General features: G+C 43.8%; 1 protein-coding gene across 1 annotated transcript; it reads left to right on the top strand.

The window, feature by feature from the left end:
- Positions 1-252: 252 nt before the first annotated feature.
- On the top strand, positions 253-18,135 carry LOC137152008 (killer cell lectin-like receptor subfamily F member 1). The gene is made up of 7 exons (XM_067546483.1): positions 253-289; positions 5,933-6,046; positions 9,355-9,453; positions 12,461-12,610; positions 13,428-13,582; positions 13,866-13,978; positions 17,091-18,135. Exons 1-7 carry the CDS (start codon positions 253-255, stop codon positions 17,209-17,211), a joined length of 789 nt encoding a protein of 262 aa, XP_067402584.1. The 3' UTR covers positions 17,212-18,135.
- Positions 18,136-18,765: the final 630 nt, after the last annotated feature.

Below are 18,765 nucleotides of genomic sequence, written 5' to 3' on the forward strand. Positions count from 1 at the left end.
AAATCAATGGTTCCCAACCTGGGGGGTGGGACTCCCGTTGGAGGGAGTGGGGGGGGGGGGGTGCCAAAGATTACAGGAGGTCCATGAGCAGAGGTGCAGCCCCCCCGCCCCCAGGGAGGAGCAGCCTAGAGCTCTGCTCCAGTCAGAGCAGAGGGGCAGCCCCATGCTGGTGGAGGCCTGGAGCAGCCCCAGCCACCCACCAGGGCTGCTTCCATTACCCTCACTCCATGAGGGATGGGAAGAGGCGGGGCCATGGGGCTGCACCAGGGAAGACTTCGCTTCTTACCAGGTAAGTTATTTTTTATTATTATTTATGTATTTTAGTGTTATAATGATAATAATAATAATATGTGTTTATAGGGGTTATTTATGTTTATGGCCAGTGAAGGCGGGTGTGAGGGGGGGCGTGTGAGTTACCATGTGTTAACAAATGCAGCTTTCACTCAAAAAGGTGGGAGCCACTGCCCTAAATCTTTCATCCAACTCCCATCCAAAGGCCCTGTGTAATCATCCTCCCACCCAGCCATAAACCTATCCCACAGCAGGATGGTTCTGTGTAACAGGGAGCTGCAGCCTGAAGGAGCCCTCCTAAGCCCTATTTGCTGTGAGAGCACATCTGACACCTTTTGCAAGCAGCAGAACAATGAGATCACACAGGAAAGGCAGGCTAAAGGTCAGAGGCAGCTCAGGCAATGTCTGTTACGCCATTGAGGCGTCTGAAGTAGAGACTTTCCAGTAAAGAAGGCAGGCTTCACACCAAATTACATAAAAATAGTGCACAGTAGTGGCAAAGCTGAGGGCTAGCTTCCCCTCAAAGTAAAAAGGGTGGTGCAAAATCAAAGGGTTTTGTTGGTATGGTTTGTTTATTTGCAGAACTTACAAATGCCTGGGCCCGGGACTTAACAGTTGTCTCTCAGCCTCACTGATGAGCTGGCAACATATGGGCTAATTAATGACCCCATTTGGATGTAATGGGGCTTAATAAGAAACCAAGCCCAGCTGTGGTGGAAAAACAGCCAGAGCCCTACTTAATTAGAACTGGGAACTCAGTAAAGGAGGAAGATGCTGGAGAAAGGAGCAAAGGGGATTCCCCTTAGGAAAAGCCTGAGGAAGTCAAACAGAGAGACCCACATGATGTAGAATTGGCTCCTGTGGGGTAGCCCTGAGTACGGCCTTACATCAGGGAAGAGAAGAGAGTCCCAGGAGGGTGGGAGAGCAGTTGATGTGGAATTTGGACTCCCAGTGGGGAAAAACCTGGGGAGTCAGTGCTCTGACAAGAGTGAGGAAAACTGAGAGAAGTCCAGGAGGGATGAAGGACCTTTTGTGTATGTCAGCTGGGATACTGATGTGACTTGGCCGAAGGCGAACACTCACAGGGTGAGTTGGGAGAACATGCAAGCTTAGAAAGGCCATTACACATCTGTGGGAGAGCCCAGTGGTGGGGTACCAGACATGAGGACCCTATGCAGCCCTGGGACCAGAGATAAAGGGGCACCCACAAAGCAAAGAAATGCTCTTGCAGTCCTGTTTCTTAAACAAAAGAGGTTGCTAACAGTTCACAGACAACCCTTGCAGAAACATCTGCTAAGGGTATGTCTACACTGCAAAAAAGGTGTCTTTTAACTCACAATAGCTAACTGGGATTAAAATAGCACTGAAGATACAGCAACTTGAGTTTTAACTCAGGTTAGCAGCTCAAGTTCCACCCCAGACTCTTCTATAGGCTTTGATTTGAGCTGCTAACCTGAGTTAAAAGCCGAGTTGATGTGTCTTCACTTGCTATTTTAATCTGAGTTAGGGAACCCCTGTTAAGAATACACCTTTTATTTTTCAGTGTAGACATACCCTAAAGCCCTGTCACCAAGAAGCAGCTCTATCTTTCTTGGAGTTTGTCTTCACTGCAAAATCAACTCAAGTTATAACTCAAATGCTGCCCCTAAACTAAGTCCTGTCCACACACAAAACCCCTTAATTCAAGTGTAGTGTTACTTTTACCTCAAGTTGTTGTCCCATCAGGGAGTACAGGTTAAAACTTGAGCAAGCACAGCTGCTAACCCAGCTGCTCTGTAGTGTGGACACAGGATAGCACAACTTCAATGCCACTAGTCCTCCAATGCCTTCCCAGAATTCCCCTGTGTGCCCCCAAAAGGACAGACATTCTCCAACAATTCACTGGGAAAGAATTCAGAGCAGCTCAGCCCAGTGCAGAGCCATGGGATACATCCTGAGAAGTGCTAGCACCACAGTCAGGTGATGACAGCGCCTTTGTGGACACAGCAACATGAGTGTTATTTTTGCAGCAGGGACATTCTCACTCAAGCTAGGCTGATTCAAGAGTAGAGCTCTGTGGCCTACTGATTTCTTAGTTCACTGGCACTCCCGAACTATCAGGAAAAAAATTAGTTTCAGATCAACCTGAAATGAAAATTTTCAGCGCACCAAAAAGACAGAAAAAATTCATGTTGGGGGTCAAACAAAATGGTTCATTTGACCCACAATGAAATGCTTTTGTTTTGATTTTGAGCTTTTATTTTATTTTGAAAGAAACTGAAGGAAATTTCAAAATGGAAAGTTGTTTCAAATCAAAATGGTTTAATTTTTTCAGAATTCCTTTTTTTTAACTGAAACAATTTGGTAAATTCAGCATGAATGCACGGAATGTTTCAGTCAATCCAAAGCTGCATTTTTTCACCCCCAAAAAAGTTTCAGTTGAAAATTTCCCCCCTCTATTTGAGAGGAGTCACTCCTGTGCAGGACACATGAATCAGCTCTGCAGTGATGATGTAACCTGTGGACTCTTGCACGAATCTAATGTCTTAAACACCTCTGTGGTCCTTTTCCTTCCTTGGTGCCTTGATTTTACACCTGATAAGTGACCCTGTGAAAGCTGCTCATCTAAGATGGCCTCAAGAGATGGCCTGGTTACTAGTCCTCCTACTGTGCACACAGGAATCTCAGAAGTTCACACCTTTTGCCATCATCGTACTCTGTGACTTCAGCATTCCTGCCTAAGAAAAGTACTTTTATTGAGGCAGCTGACACCAGACTTGTCTCAACAAGTCAGCAACACACAGGAAATATATATAAATGGGTTTTTTTGGGTAGGAGAACGAATCAGAACTTATTGGTTAATGACAGACGGTGCTGAATATGGAAGAATCTGCTATTTATTTTTGAAAACACGTGTATGTGAGTTTATTGCTCACAGAAGTTGAGAGAGCTGACACACTGTTCAGTTATGAAGGAGACCTTTTGGCAAAGCCCCTGCAGTGTTTCAGAGAAAAAAACAGTGACACTAAGAACATTGTAAGGGTTGTGGTGGAAATCAACTCCACATGTGACACTGTGGCTGAGAGGGCTAAAGACAGCCTTGGATGTATCAGGAGAATATCAAGGAGGACTAGGTGTTACATCTATATACAGCATTAATGAGACCATTACCAGAGAGTCTGTTCAATTCTGGTGTCAACTCTGAAGATCTTGGCAGGGTTGCTGGGGAGAATTGAATCTGGGATTCTCTCAAATTTATAAGACCTGAAGTTTTGTTGCCTGAGCTAAAGGACAACTCTGTTAACCCAGGGGCAGTCACAGACTCAAAAACCGCTAAACCTCGTTCAGCCACTAGAGGGGGACAACAAGGCACACTGGGTTAACCTGCTTTGCACTTTATTTGGCTAGTCAACATCTTTCTATAGATATGTTCTTTTTCCAGTGGAAAAGGGATTATGTGAAAAATAAATTTTCTTTCAATACAAATCATTTTAATTAAAACTGGATTTTCATTGAAAAACAAATTTAAAATTCAGTTTAAAACCAAAAAAATATTTTTTCAATTTTTTTATTTGTTTTTGTTAACAGAGCCATTCCTTTATAACATAAACCTTATAATACTTGTTTTACAACTTAAATAAAGATACTTAGTATTATACCCAAATACACAATTAGAAATTGGCCTATGAAAGTCCCTAAAGCTGCATTCACAAGATCTGCTACCAGTCACTTTTTTCAGCTTTGTGATCTTGATCACAAATTGTGGTTTGATGCTTCTTTGTCTTCCTCTTTTGTCTTTTCAGTTACTTGCATCAGTTAAAGTCCTTCATCTCACGTTTAGGTCCAAACTTCTGTTTTTCTTGCATTTTAGTTGTGTAACCTATGTATTAGCTGTCCTATCAAAATTCTGCATAATATTAAACTTTTCTCCATCTTCCTCCAAACACATACACGCACGCACATTAAGAAAAGTGTCAATGAAGATTAAAAATGTCTCATTTTCACCAATTATTATCATGGAGAGGAAGGGGGGGACATTTGCTGACTAACTGTATGTAAAAGGTTAACTCAAAAGTATATATTTTGCCTTCTGTGTTTGAAAAGCTGCTTCATTGAAATACATGCAGACAATATCTTTTCAACCTTACCCGTAGTTCTTCATTTCTTTCTCCTTCTGATATTGTTTCTGGTGGTGGGTTTTTGGTCTGTGTGCCTTTATGAATTGGTCACGTTTACCAGGTCATGCTGTGACAATGGACGCACTATCTTTGAAAATAATAATTGATTTTACTTTAAAACGGTTTGTAAAACTCTGCTGTGAAATAATCACTTTGATTTAAATCAGTCTGCTCTTATTGCAGCAGTAGTTCTGAATGCTCAAGAGACAAGAAACTCTTCTTTCTCCATAAAAACTGGAAAATACTTTGACAATGAAGTTACAATTGGCATTTGGCAGATTACGTATTTGCACCTTTTAACCCCTGTCAAGCATTTGGGGGAATATAGTGGTTTGTGCAAAAGAAGCAACAAAATATTTAGACTATTTGGTGTCTGACCACCACAGGGGTAGGTCGAGTTATTTTCTGTATAGGTTTGATACGTGTTCAGGTCAAAGCCACAAATATCTGGGTAGTAGCTGAGCAAATATGAGGGCTGAGGTTGCTGCAATGGAACAAAAGATAAACTTCCGCAGCCGTTTATATATATATATATATATATATAAAACAACAAGCCAATCAACATTGTTTATGTGCATTTTGGTAGCATTAACAGATCACTACTGAAATCAGGCCTCCATTGTACTGGACACTGTAAAAATATATAGTAAGAGAAAGCCCTTGCCCCAAAAAGTTCCATTCTAAATGGGCGGGAGAATTGAAGGGCTATTATCCCTCCTGTTCAGATGGAGAAGTGATCCCAAAAATTTAAGTGACTTGCTCAAGGTCACACAGTGAGTGTGTGTGACAGAGGTGGGCATTGAACCCCACAGCTCACAAGCCTTAGGCTTGGGCCTTAATCACAAGAGCATCCTTGCTCACTAAGGTTTGCAGATACATACACCCCATCCCCCTGCCAACTCTATACTTACTGGCCTGGTCCCTCTGTATTGGGAACTCCATGATACTTGTGCACAGATCCTTGACTTTCAATTTAAACATCCCCTAGCAAAATGCAGCATAGACAAAGACAGGAAAGGGGAAATCCAGCCATGATGTGCCAGCTACCCAACACCGTCTCTTTTCACAGGGAGCATCAGTACAAGAGCTTGACTATCCCAAAGCTGTTGGAAAGGGAGGGGAACAGATTAGGATTACACACAACTTCTCCCTGCAAGCTTGGGAAATAATGTAATTTAATTTCCTCACTCTTTCTCCATTTTATGTAACAAAAAATGTTGGTCCCCTCTAGCTCACAGAGCTGCTGTTTACAGGAAAACCTGGGGGTGTTTATAAATCAACCAGTTTGATGCATCCCACCTCTGCAAGTGCAATTGCCTTCGAGACTACACGATTGGTTCAGGCATTAGCTTTAAGCGATGAAGGAAATCCACAGAGCAGTGATAGGAAAGAAATGCAGCAGCTTCTGATAGATGACACTTCCTGGCGTTGGATGTGTTGTTCATTTTGGTTTACGCATAATAGGTGGTTCTCCTTATTCACAGCCCCACTGGCTGGTTTGCTCTCATTTCGGGCTGTATGTGCCATGGCAGGGAACGTAATCTACGCTGATTTAAACATCCCTGAAGCCCAGTTACCTTGTTCATCTCAACCCCACAGTAAGTGTGTTCTTTCTTACTTCTAGTTTTGCGCTAAGATTGGGTTTTCAGTGAGATCTCCAGGTTTCTAATTGAAGATGAGCATAGAGAGATGGTCTGAAATAGAGGCACATGTTTGTGAAATATAGAATCATAGAAATGTAGGAGTGGAAGGGACCTTGATGGGGTCATCTGGTCCAACACCCTCTTCCCCCGCATGCTGGACAAGATCAAATCTTGGCATCGGCTCTAGGCTGGTAAATGATGATTGATTGATTGATTGATATGCAAGGTATATTTTAAACTTTGCACCACATCTATGTAAACGTCTCACAGGATGCTTCATGGCTAATTATAGTCCTAGCACTGAAATTCAAGCATAGTACAATTTGTAAGAGTCTCCTTAGTGCTTATTTACAAGCTTGGGGTGGAAACAAGTTAATATGGTAGGTGACCATGGTTTCCTACAGAGTGTCTCTAGAAACACTGAGGTAGGTGAAGGCTATCATGGATTGACAGGGTCCAGTCCAGACCCTGCCTTAACCAGTCTCTTGGCAGTGACTTGAGTAGTGTGCCAGACCCCAAGGGTTCACACAGTTCCACAGCAGTCCATGGACTCCAAGACTGGGTCTTCATGGGAGTTGTTCCCCATGATGGAGGTTATATACACTGCCCTGAGGTACAGAACAAAGGAGGGAGAGATAAAGAAATCTAGTAAGTGGTCCAGAGATGTAGGAGATGGGCCGTAGACTAGGAAGAAATGAGAGGAAGCCTAGACCATGGCATCCTGAAGAGGAATGTGGTTTAATCCTGGATTCTGTAATGCACATGAAGCCAGTGACTCTTTCCAATGATAGGGACAATATCAGATTATGAGTGAGGAAATGAGCTATCCCACAGCGGAGCAGCTGAAGTGAAGAGAGTTGGGTCTGTAGCAGGGAATCAAAGTTCAAAGCAGGCTGTGAAGAATCGATAACAGATATGGAACCACAACAAGTGCATTTGGCAGGAGATTAATAAATTATAAGTGTTCATGTTAAATAAACCTCACATCCACAATTGGAAACCTCTCTCTGAAAACGTTTTCCTCACTCTTCCTTCCCCTGCATCCAGTCTTAGCTGCTGAGTTTCAAAGGATAACCCCTGTGAAATGTTAATGAAGAAGGCCCTTGTTGCTGAAATGAGGTGCCACGCGATGTGGAAATGTCAGTGTGTTCTAATAAACTCATCTAACTCATTTCAAAATGTGGGTGCCTCAAGGTCCATGAGTTTGAGGCCAAATATAGAGCCACAAATAACTGTTATGGCATAGCTCTCTTATTTCCCTCACAATGTTACATTTGCAACAGAGACATTTCACTTTGCTAGGAGAGAATGACATGGGCTAATGGAGATGGGCCATCCTTCCTTGAGAAGAAATGGCAGACAGTACAGCACTGTGGTTCTCAGATTTTTTTTTTTTTTCAAAAACTGATGTATTTGGTCCCCATCCAATTCCAGGTCAACACTTTCGCACTTGGTTACGTGAATCATTAATACTAGTTCTGAAATAAATAATTATCCCTAACCCTTTTATCTGGAGCTTTTCATCCCTAGAGCTCAAAGTGCTTTACAGAGGTCACTATTATTATCCCCATTTTACACAGGGGGAAACTGAGGAACAGCAAGAAAGTGACTTGCCCAGCATCACCCAGCAGGTCAGTGCCAGATGTGGGAACGAATCATGGTTTCTTGTATCCACTCCACTGGCCCATCCATTAGGCCAATAAAACAAAATGAAAGTGAACTCGGTTTAATGCTATGGGTTATACCCACCCCCTCCACATTCTCTCTCAGCAGTTGATTTCCTCTCCATCTGCCGGGGCATTACATTTATTAGCTCTGAAATTTTCTCTAGCTGCCAGCAGCCCTCAGGGCTCTGATCTCTTTTAATCAGTTATATCCCCATCCAATTTCGGTGTCATCTGCTGATTTGATGTACAGTGTTAATCAGCTGTGATAAGGGGACAGATAGAGCTGCTTAGTTTTCAGTTTGCATGCTGTCTGTTGCTCTAATCTCATTTTCTGGACTGTTAAATGAAAGAAGAGTGGCTGGGGTATGAAGGGATTTGAGAGGGAGGATCTTAAAAAGCAAGAGATTCCTTCTGCTGCCTCTCTCATGAGGACGCTATGTTTACTCATTGTGGTTTTCTTTGGACTCAAATAAAAATGTTACCCCTTTGGCAGAGAGGTAGCCATATTCACAGCCTGCCAGGTCCGCTTTCCTCTGCCTCCTTCTAAAGGAGGCCAGGCTTTGAAAAGGAAATGGATGGATACCTTCCCCTAAGAGAGAGGCAGTCCTGAAATATTTCTTGACTTTTTGATATTTCCATGGATGAGGAGTTTCACTCATTAATTCAGAAAGAGTGAATTCTGTTCACACAGTCTAAGGGTAGATCTTCACTGCAGAGTTAACCTGGGCTCCTATCCAGATTTTAGCCTTAACCCACCTACCGTCCACACACAAAAAGCTTTTACCCCAGGTTTGGAGAACACAGGTTTGCTTACCCAGCTGGGGATATAGGTTAGAATGCAGGTTCTGCTTTAACCTGCCTATTTTACAGTGTGGATGCAAGCTGTAAACCAGGTTCTAGTCCTCCAGTGCTTCTCACAATCCCCCAGGGCTGTATATTTCTGCCATCCTACCTCTCTTCAGTGCTGGGAGTCATCTAGCAGTTTATAGACAGCATTGAAACCCCACATTCCACACAGTCAGCTCCAACAGTGATGTCATTTGGGGAAGCCTCAACCCAGCATACTGCTAACTGATCAGATGCTCATACCAAGGTTTTGCAACAGACAAGGTCTCCTGCAATATGCTGCGAAACAATTGTAATTGTTTTACTATGTAATGATGATGTTAGGGGGTGCATAATTTTGCATAGACAGCTTATGGGATGTTCTTAAAATGGACATTCCCCTGGATCATGATTTATTTATAATTTGATGAGCTAAGGTAGGCTGGTCTAATGGCTAAGATGCTGCGTTGCGACTCTGAAGATCTGAGCTTTATCCTCAGCTCTGCCATGGACTTCCTATGTGATTGTGGGCAAGCTGCTCCATCTCTCTGGATCTTGAGTTCCCAGCTGTAAAATCAAGGTGTTAGTACTTCTCTACTACATTGGGGTGCTGTGAGCCATAGTAGTGAGTGTATTTGCTGATGCCATATAGATCGATGGTCAATCCTCTTGTGTAGATTTATAGACAAGCTTTAAAAAAGAAGGTAAATAATGAAGTAATTGCAACATTTCCTTTCTTATTATAATTTCCCCCAACATCGAATGGTCCAGATTTCCGTCAGTGTCCACGTTGGCATCCACTCATCTTGAAAATTGGAGTAGCTGGGTATGTCGTCCTGCTGGTGGCAGTCCTAGTGCTGAGTGTTTTGCGTAAGTAGCTCCAAGCTAGTAATTCAACTGCAAGCGTTTCACAGGCAGAATGCAGTAATACCTATGGTTAAGGCACGTCCATTACAAAGTGCCTTTTTTTGTTTCTTATAATTTCTCCCACCGTTTTGACATTTTGAGGTAAATTTTCCCCTGTGTTTTCTTCACAATATTTTTTAAAAACTTTGAGCAAAAAGTAGCTCAGATTTTCTCGGGGATGAAGAAAGTGGGGGAGGGGAAAATAACCTTGTGACCTTTTTTTTGAACAGCTGTGACAGCTTATCAGTAGAGTTGGTTGAGAATTTTCCATAGAAATGAGTGAGGGAACCAAAGAACCTGCTGCTCTGGGAGTCAGGCAGCCCAGAACTCGCCATTTTATTTTATTGCAATTTATATTTTATTTTATTTTTAAAATTGTTTAAAACAGCTACTATTCTAAGCAGCAGTTGTTTTTAATGTCCTAGAGCAATGATTTCAGTCTAACACAAGATACTGAAAAGAGCTGCAATTATCGTTAGTAATCAGTGTTTCTCTTATTTTCTTGTTCAATGTGTCAGACTGTTTCATAACATCAAACAGGAGATGCAGCCAACAAGAAAATAAGATAAGCACTCAGGATATTTAAGACAGAGCTGTTTTTAAACATTTTAAAAATAAAATGAAAATAAAAACAATTTGAAAGATACAAACACAAATTTAAATTCTAGAATTTTATTTTGATAAATTTTGATTTCAAAATTTGAATTTTTTCAGTATTTCATTTAGAAATTTTCCAGCGACATTGGTTTGATTTTTTTCTAAATGATTTATTTTCAAAAAAATTCCACTCAACAGAACATTCTGAAATTTCTATGTTTCATTCCAAATTGGAACAATATTTTTCACAGAAAATGTCATCATAGTGCAGAAATCCTGCGTTTCGACCAACCCAACTTGGCGGCTTGGAGTAGACATTTGAAAGTTTGAGGGCTTGAACATATGAGTCACCAACGTTCCTTTCTGTGGTTCCTTAAAAATCTATTTTGATTTGGGGAAGTTCTAAGGTTTTGTCGTTGCTGTTTCTTTAATAGCCCAAAGCACATGCTGAGTATTTTTTGTTATACAATAAGAGGATGTGTTTTAAGAGTGGATCTGCTCCCTTAGCATTGTGCTTGCAGATACAATTCAAACGGAATTTCTCAGATGCCGACATGGAGGGTTTCACCAGTTTAAAGGTGTGAATTTAAACCAATGACTTAAATAAACTGGGAACAGGTTTAAACTAAACTGAAATAAGAGTATCCCCACTAATTAAACCAGTGCAAGTTTGTGTGTAGCCAAGGAGGCTTGTATAATCTGTAAACATTGTATCCGCTCTACAAATGAATTTGCAAGAAGACTAAATAACATTTAGTTTCTGATGTGAAGATGCACTTGGTATAAAGTAGAGGTTCAATCTCCACGATCGATGAATGCGTGCACTGAATTATGTAAGGTTGTCTAGGAGCCCAGCTTCATTTAATGCTTAAAATTGTGCATACAATGAGGCAAGGCTCCACCGCAGCTCTTGCCACAGTGCCCATTTTGTGTAAGGTGGAAGGAAATTGTATCACATGATAGAATATCTTTGTTTCATTTCAGGGGGCCATTGCTATTTTTTTAAAACTTGGGCAATGCCATAGAAAGACTACAAGAACATTATTGAGGTTGCAAAGTCAAGCACTCAGAAACTAGAAAATGCCCGCAATGCCTGTGCAAACCTTAATTCTGCCCTCCTTGTGCATATACATTATGATCCAGTCTTTAATTACAGGAGCACATGCTATTTTTTCCCACAGAACCCGCCCCCCGTTTCATTCGGTGCACAGGATGGACCGTGCGCACAGTACCTGCGGTAGAGGTATAGGTCCAGAAATTGGAAGAGGTTATGCAAATAGTGCAAGGCCCTGATTTGCATAAATCCTCGCTGTCCCCCAGTGACTTATTCCCCCACACCCTTTTCTAACTGTCCTCTCCTCTCTTAAATTTCCCCCTCCGTCTCTGGCACCTCTGTCCCTGCCTTGAATTTCCATCTGCTCCCTCATCCTTCCTAGAGTTTAGTCTCCAACCAGCCCATGGCCATTGCCAAGGCCATAGTGCTATGACCAGAGAGACCAGGGCTATCTCTATGACTGTGGGCAGGTTGTGGGTGGCAGGCTATGGAGAGAATCCTGAAAGACTCCAAGGAGTCTATGGTTAAAATCCTAGAATAGTTTTCCAATTCTCTAAGCGCTGATACTATGCCCAAAGCACCTCCCACATAAATATCCATTCACCCAGCTTCCCAGCTCACTGAAAGTGGGAGACAGAAGCAGGTGCTTGGGGGGGTGACCAAAATCAGGAGTGCTCCAGGCAATCCGGGAAACTGAATGCTCTGGTGCTGCGTGGAAGAGGCAGCTGTGCAATATGCAATCCCTTGCTTCTTACACTGCTCATCATCCAACCCCTTCAATGAAGCAAAGTCCACCCCAGATCCCTGCTACGTTCCCCATCCAATCTGTGCACTGAATATAGCAAAGGTCCTGTGTGGACAGCCTGCATATCACGGTAATGTAGATGCACAAGGGAGCAGAGGTGAAGTTGCACAGGCAAGCTGAGCTGAGTCATTTCCTGCACTTTTGAGTGCTGCTCTCTGCAACCTTCGTGTTCTTTTCACATAGAAAAAGCTCTGGCATGGTATGAGTTTTCTTGCTTGTTTTCAAGTTCATTACACGTGCCAATAGACAGCTTGGTACTTCATCTTTCTCAACCCATGCATGAAATTCACCTGATCTAAGCGTGAGGGCCTTACCTTTGTTAAACAGATAGGGAAAGAGAGAAGGAGCTGAACATTTAGCGAAGGAAACTCCCGGTCCCTCTGTTTCTTTCAGTCCCCACTATCTCTTTCCCTAATATAGTCACTAGAGTCTACTGACTGATGTGTTATTTACAACTCCACGTTCACAATGTTCTAAAGCACAAACAGCTCACTCACACGGATGTTGCTCTGAAGTTTTTCAGGGCTCCTCAGACAGTGGGGTGGCCCCTGAGGATGGCGGCATCTCTGAGAGACCCAGAAATGAAAGCAAATGCATCACCAGCCTGGAGAACTTGTCTGACCTGAAACAGCATCTGTGTGACCCACCTCAGAGCAGCTCCACAGGTAACATCAGCTCATTGTGTCTCTGACCTTGTCTCCACACCAGCAGCGTCAATGGGCTGTTATTTAGCCTGTTTTCCTCCGTGCTGTTTGTGGGACCTGCTTTTAGCCATTCCTACCCAGCCGCAAGTCCACTATGCTGGTATTAGAGGTTGGCGTGAAACAGAATTTCTGTTTGGTGGGAAAGTCCAACAGTTTGGACATTTTTTTTCTTCTGAATCAGAATCAATAACTGAATTCTTGATATTTTTTGGGAAATGCAAATGCTGACAAATTTTGATTCAGAAACATTGAAACGTTTCAGTTTGATGTGGCCAAAACATTTCGTTTCCTTCTCATCATTTCAAATGCCTTTGTCTGATACTGTAATACAATATAAAAATCTAAATAACATGTCCACACAATATGAAAATATATACATCTAATGTTATTAGAAAATTAATATTTTGCTATAATATAGAAGTCAAAATAAAATGAATCAAATCGACGAAGTCAAGAACAAAATGTTTTGAATTCCCTGACATGTTTCTGCAAAACGCTTTAATTCCCACAAAATTATATGTTACAATGGAAAACTACCCAGATCTGGACTCTCCTCCCACATTCAGTTCCACTAGCTCTCCTCGCTCCCAACCCGCAGCCCTTTGCTAGCCCAACCCTGGGCTCTCCACCCCCGCAGCTCTGCTGATGTCCCCTCCTTCCTCACCTGCATTTGAATACAGAACTTAGCACAACAGGATTCTCTCCTATGTCTAGGCTAGGGAACTTAGGTAATACAATTTACTCATTAATGATTTGCTCTTTCCAGTTTCCCCTCCAGAGGGTGCCAAGTGTGTACTTTGTCCCCGGGACTGGCTGCCGTACAAAGGAAAATGTTACTGGGTGTCTAAAGAAACTAAAAGGTGGACCAGCAGCCATGAAGACTGCTTAATGAAGAGATCTCATTTACTGGTGACCCAGGACCCGGAGGAGCTGGTAAAGTTAATTTTCTTGTAGGATGTTAGCACGCTGCTCTGTGATAAACCAATATGTGAAAATATAGTTCCAACCCTACCAGTAAGCAAGCAGATATTTTGTTTAAAGGTCAGCTGCTTGGAGTGCTAAGATCCCAGGTACAGTATGCTGTGTTGTTTTTTTATTGCCCTTGTGATTTTCCTCACTGTGGTATTTGAGCATGGCGCTGTCAACACTGGAGGCAGACATCAGAGAATTAGAGCACAATTTATTCACTCAGATGCCTCTCTTGGACACTTTACAGGGTTATGTACAGACTATCACAACAGAAAAAAATTCTGTATGGATTGGATTAAACTTTAAAATTCCCAAGAGGACCTGGATTTGGGTAGATGGCTCCCCCTTCAATGAAAAATTGTGAGTTTCCTAACGTTCGTACTGTTTATGTTTGCAAACAGTCTTACTGCTGCACTTGTGGATTCAGAAGATACAAAATGTAACTCTTCATCTCCTTTGAAATTATTACAGTATAGGAAAACCCAAGCATTCAAAAACCATGAGTCAGGTCCCCAAAATGGTGATATTTACTTAAAAATCATGTGATTTAAAAAATAATCATGCATTTAGGGTTCTTTGTCTTTTCTGTCTGGTTTTCGGGGTCATGTTTTCAACCAACAGGAGGGGTAGAAATTTGTTTTTTAAATGGCAAGCTGAGATTCTCCCCTAATCACCTGACTCCGAGTTCTGGGACTTAAAGAAAAGCTCAAAATACCATGAGACTCGCAGTAAAACTGCAGGAGCTCAGCACGCTGCAAGGTCACAACAGGCATCACTTGAAAGGTTTGGGTTTTCATGATAATCAGACAGCCAGGTTCAACGTAATATGATATTTGGGTGAGAGCAAGGAGTCCCTTCCAAACTAGTTTGGCTTGAGCCACACGTGCCGATTCTGGGAACTTAAACTAAAACCCTGATCATCCTGAATGATGTACCTTTCCCTTCACAGGTAATCAAGCATGGGAGTCTATGTGCAGCTAACAAAGCCTGATGTATGCTTGAAAGTTGTCCCAGTATAATTATGTCATAGGTGTGAATTTTTACTAATATAAAGGCACCATTATAAGCTGTGCCATGGACACAGCTACACTGATATAAAGATGCCATAAACCAGTATATCTTATTCCCATGCAGGAATAGCTATACCAGTATAAACACTTTTATTCCTGTGGGTACATCTGCACGCAAAACGCTACAATGCAGCTGCTTACCTTCAGTATAGCCACTAACTACACCAACAGGAAGGGTTCTCCCGTCAACATAGTTAATCCATGTCCCCAAGAGATGGTACACAGGTTGACAGAAGAATTGTTCTGTCAACCTAGTGCTATCTACACCAGGAGTTAAGTCGGCATAGCTACGACTCGGGGGTGGATTTTTCACACCCCTGAGAGATGTAGCTATACCGTAGCTATACCGATATATGTCCCTAATGTAGACCAGCCCTGTATAATTGGATCCACTGGAGTGGGAGAATCTATGTAGCAAAACTGGCAAAACTTTTTATGTTTAAAACAACCCCAAGATAAAGCAGACAGGAGTTTGTATGTAGCTACAAGATAGAGCCCAGGTGAGCCGATGTACAGCTAACAAGATCAAACAATAAGGCTGATCTGCCAGCATTAGCCAGCTGTTTGAACAAAAGACTAAACTTTCATATCCCCACTCAGGGTCAGGGCCAGATTTCCAGTTAGACACAGTAGGCACGTGCCTAGGGGCGCTGGCATTCTAGGGGCACCGAAACAGTGGCGGATTACGGCACTGGCCCAGGGGGCCCATGCCCAAGGGCACTGGCCAATTTGGGGTCACTGCACAAGCACTGGGACCCTGGCCCCACCCCTGCTCCTCCTCCTCTGTCCTGGGGTCCCGCCTCTCTTCTCCTCCTCCTCTCCGAGGCCCCGCCCCCTGGCCAGGCCAGAAGCTGGAGCCCAGTTCGAGGATGAGCATATTCCCTCTGCCTGGAGCTGGCCAAACCATTCGCCCCAGCCCTTCTCTCCCAGCCCCGCATGGAGCTGGCCTGGCCAGCCCCTCTCTCCCCGATCCTGTCCCATGCAGAAAACACAAAGGTCAGCTGTAGGCAGGGGGCACAGAAGATGCTGTGCCTAGGGGCACATAAGGTGTAAATCCGGCCCTGCTCAGGGTACCAAAGTGGGTCTGTTCAATTACCTGAAGCCCAGCAGGGCAGGGAGGAATGCAGCTTCCTTGACCACTTGCCTGTTGCCAGTGTTTTTTCTATAGTTTCCTTGTTTTTCTCCCCCATTATAAAGCAGAGGCTGGGTGTTCCTGCTCCAAGAGACATCCTCACATGGGACCTGATCCTAGTTACATTTTATTGGCCAACAAGTGGCTCTTGGTGTCTGTGCCACTGGTCAGTGATATGTGAGCTCCCAATGAAAGACCAGAATTCCAGTGCAACCCAGTCGGGTGCCAGGGCCTCTGCATTTCCAGAGGTTTGGGCGCTTACAATTGCAACCGTAATATTGCAACAACAGCTTTGTTTCTTTCCATTTACTATAGTATTGCCCCACCCCGCAGCGCTTAGTTAGTTTCTGATCTTGAACAGCTGTGGAACGAGGGGCCTGGGAGGAAATTGGAGGGTGATAGATGATGGAGGAATTTTTCACCCCAAACTTGCAGGCAAATAAAAACTACCTTGGCAGATGCCCTTCAGCTTCCCCTTCGGTTCCCCCTCCACTTCCTGCAACTCCCCCATTTCCTCTTAAGGCTCCTCTTGTCCCCATACTCCCCCCCATGGCTCTCCTCCTTTCTTCCTCAAATTCCCCCATTTCCCACCCTCCCTATCTCTTTGCCTCCTCCATCAGATTCCCCTTTCCTTGGCTCTCCCTGCTCCCTATTAGCCCATTCCTCTCTGTTACCATTTCCTCTGGAGTTTTGGGAGGAGACAAGGAAGGGGGAGGAGGGTCTCCTTTCTCTGCCTCTGGGTCCGGCCCAGAGCCAGCCAATCAAAAATGGGGAAGCTTTGGAAGCTAGGAGAGGGATATCACAAAATATAAGTGCGGGGAATCCAGGAAGATTTTCAACCCTGCTATTTAAAACATCCATCTCTCTTCCCCCATCTCAGGTGAATGTGAGGTCATGCCATCTCTACCCCTCAAACACACCCTGCTGAATCAGACTAAGGCCCAGAATCCCAGAGGTATCTAGGCTCCTAGCGCCCACTGATTTCAGTACTTAGGTAGAAGGTATTAGGGTCCTACCTTTCATTGAAGTTACCTTTGAGGATTTAGGTATAAGTAACTTGCCCAAGGTCACACAGGGAAATCTGTGGCAGAGCCTAGAACGGAGTGCTGATCTCCTGGATCCCAGCCCAGTGCATTAATAATAAAACTGTCCTTCCCTCTGAAATGGGGGGAAAAAGAAGCCACAGTTTCCTGCCCCACAGAGCTGCAACAGACTCAACTCACTGTGAAGTCTAAACACATCGGCAATGACTTTTGCTTTGATTCTGCAGGTTCCTCACAGTGAGGCCCAATGAAAGGGACTGCGGGGTGTTAAAAAGAAATCAGATTGCTTGGGAAACCTGCAGCGCTGAATTAAAATGGATTTGCCAGAAAGAAGCTCTCCTGATATGAAAAAGGATGTTCCTGACCTGTTGTTGGTACAGCTGGCAGAGAAAAGGCCTTCCGTCTTGGTCTCTTACGTGACGATTATTCCCAGGGCTACGTAACTTTCTTTGTTCCATGGTTTGACACATCTGGGGCCAGATCGTCAACTGATGGAAATCAGCCCGGCCTCGTTGAAGTCAGCAGAGCTGGGGCCAATTTACACAAGATGGGGATGTCGCTGATGTAGCCCTCAATGTTAAATCACTGCTCTGGCTGCTTCTTCTTCTTATGGTCTGCTCTTGTCCCTGGTTCTCTTCCTCTCTCTCTGAGATTCATATTGTGAACTTGACTGCAAGTGGCAACCTTTTTGGCTTGTCGCAGCTTCCCAGCACCAGTCCAGCTCTGCGGACAGCAGCGCTGTCGGGAGCCCTGCCGCTGGCCAACCAGATTTTTGAAGCACTGTGCTCACTAATCACCTCTGAGCAGGATTAGATGGTGCAGTGTTTGCAATGGTACTCGTGTCAGTCAGTTGTGGATCCCCTGCAACCCCAAACACCCCCCTGTTGTTTATGGGTCACAATCTCTTCAGGTGCATTCAACTCACACCCCATCCCTCTTCACTCTAAAAAAAAATATATATTGGCTGAAGAGTCTCCCTTCACCACCCATGTACGTTGCCACATCAGCTCTGTTCAATGGTCTGTCTTACCAGGATCCTCTCTCTGACAGCAGCCACCACCCCAGAAAAAGGAATAAATCTCCTACAGAAACAGTTATTCCAAAATGTTCCCTTCTGGGGGAAGTTTCTCACTAGCCTTATCAGCTTGGGAAGGCTGATTGCTCTGAAGCAGGAGGGTTCATGGCCCTTGTAACTTTTTTCTAAGCTGTGAAAGTTCCTTGTTGCTACATTGCCTCATTGATCTAGTTTCAGGCTACCTGCTGCCTCAGTTTCCCCTCTCTCAGATGGGAATCTCCCAACCTACCAGCCTCGGTTGGTTGTTGCAGGGACCTGCCCCTGCAATTAAGACATAAAAGAAAAGCCAACCCCTTCCACTGCCTGTGAGTCCAGAAACAAACACGAAAGAGTCTGTTATCCCAGCCTCAAGCTGGGCACAGCCTCTCCCTTCTGAGGTCTGTCTTCTTGCCTCTAATTCTTCTCCCCATTCACAGCTCTCCCCAGAGCCCCTCCTGGGATCTTTGAGTCTCTACCATACACCAATCCCAGGGCTTCCTATCTGGCGTCTCCCATCTTCTGCTCTGCAAGCTTCTATCTTCTCTCCACCCGCAGAGGCCTCATTTAGCCACATGACCTGCCTGTCATGTGTCTTTGCTTATTTCCTCCACCTGGGGAAGCAAACTAAGACTGTAACAGGTGAGGTTGGGACCCGTCTCTGCTTAAAGGGCCAGTCACCCTGTGATATTCCCATTCTCCATCTCAATGTCCAGTCTTTTTTTGAATCCTGCCGAGTTCATGGCCTCAATTACTTCTTGTGGCCATGAGTTCCACTGGAATAATTAAGCATTGTGTCAATAAACTTTCTTTTCATCTGTTTTAAATGTGTTGTCTTTCAATTTCATTGG

This window comes from Emydura macquarii, unplaced genomic scaffold (genome assembly GCF_026122565.2).
Source record: "Emydura macquarii macquarii isolate MOO-44397 ecotype Brisbane River unplaced genomic scaffold, CSIRO-AGI_Emac_v2 contig_1132, whole genome shotgun sequence".
Taxonomy (NCBI): Eukaryota; Metazoa; Chordata; order Testudines; family Chelidae; genus Emydura; species Emydura macquarii.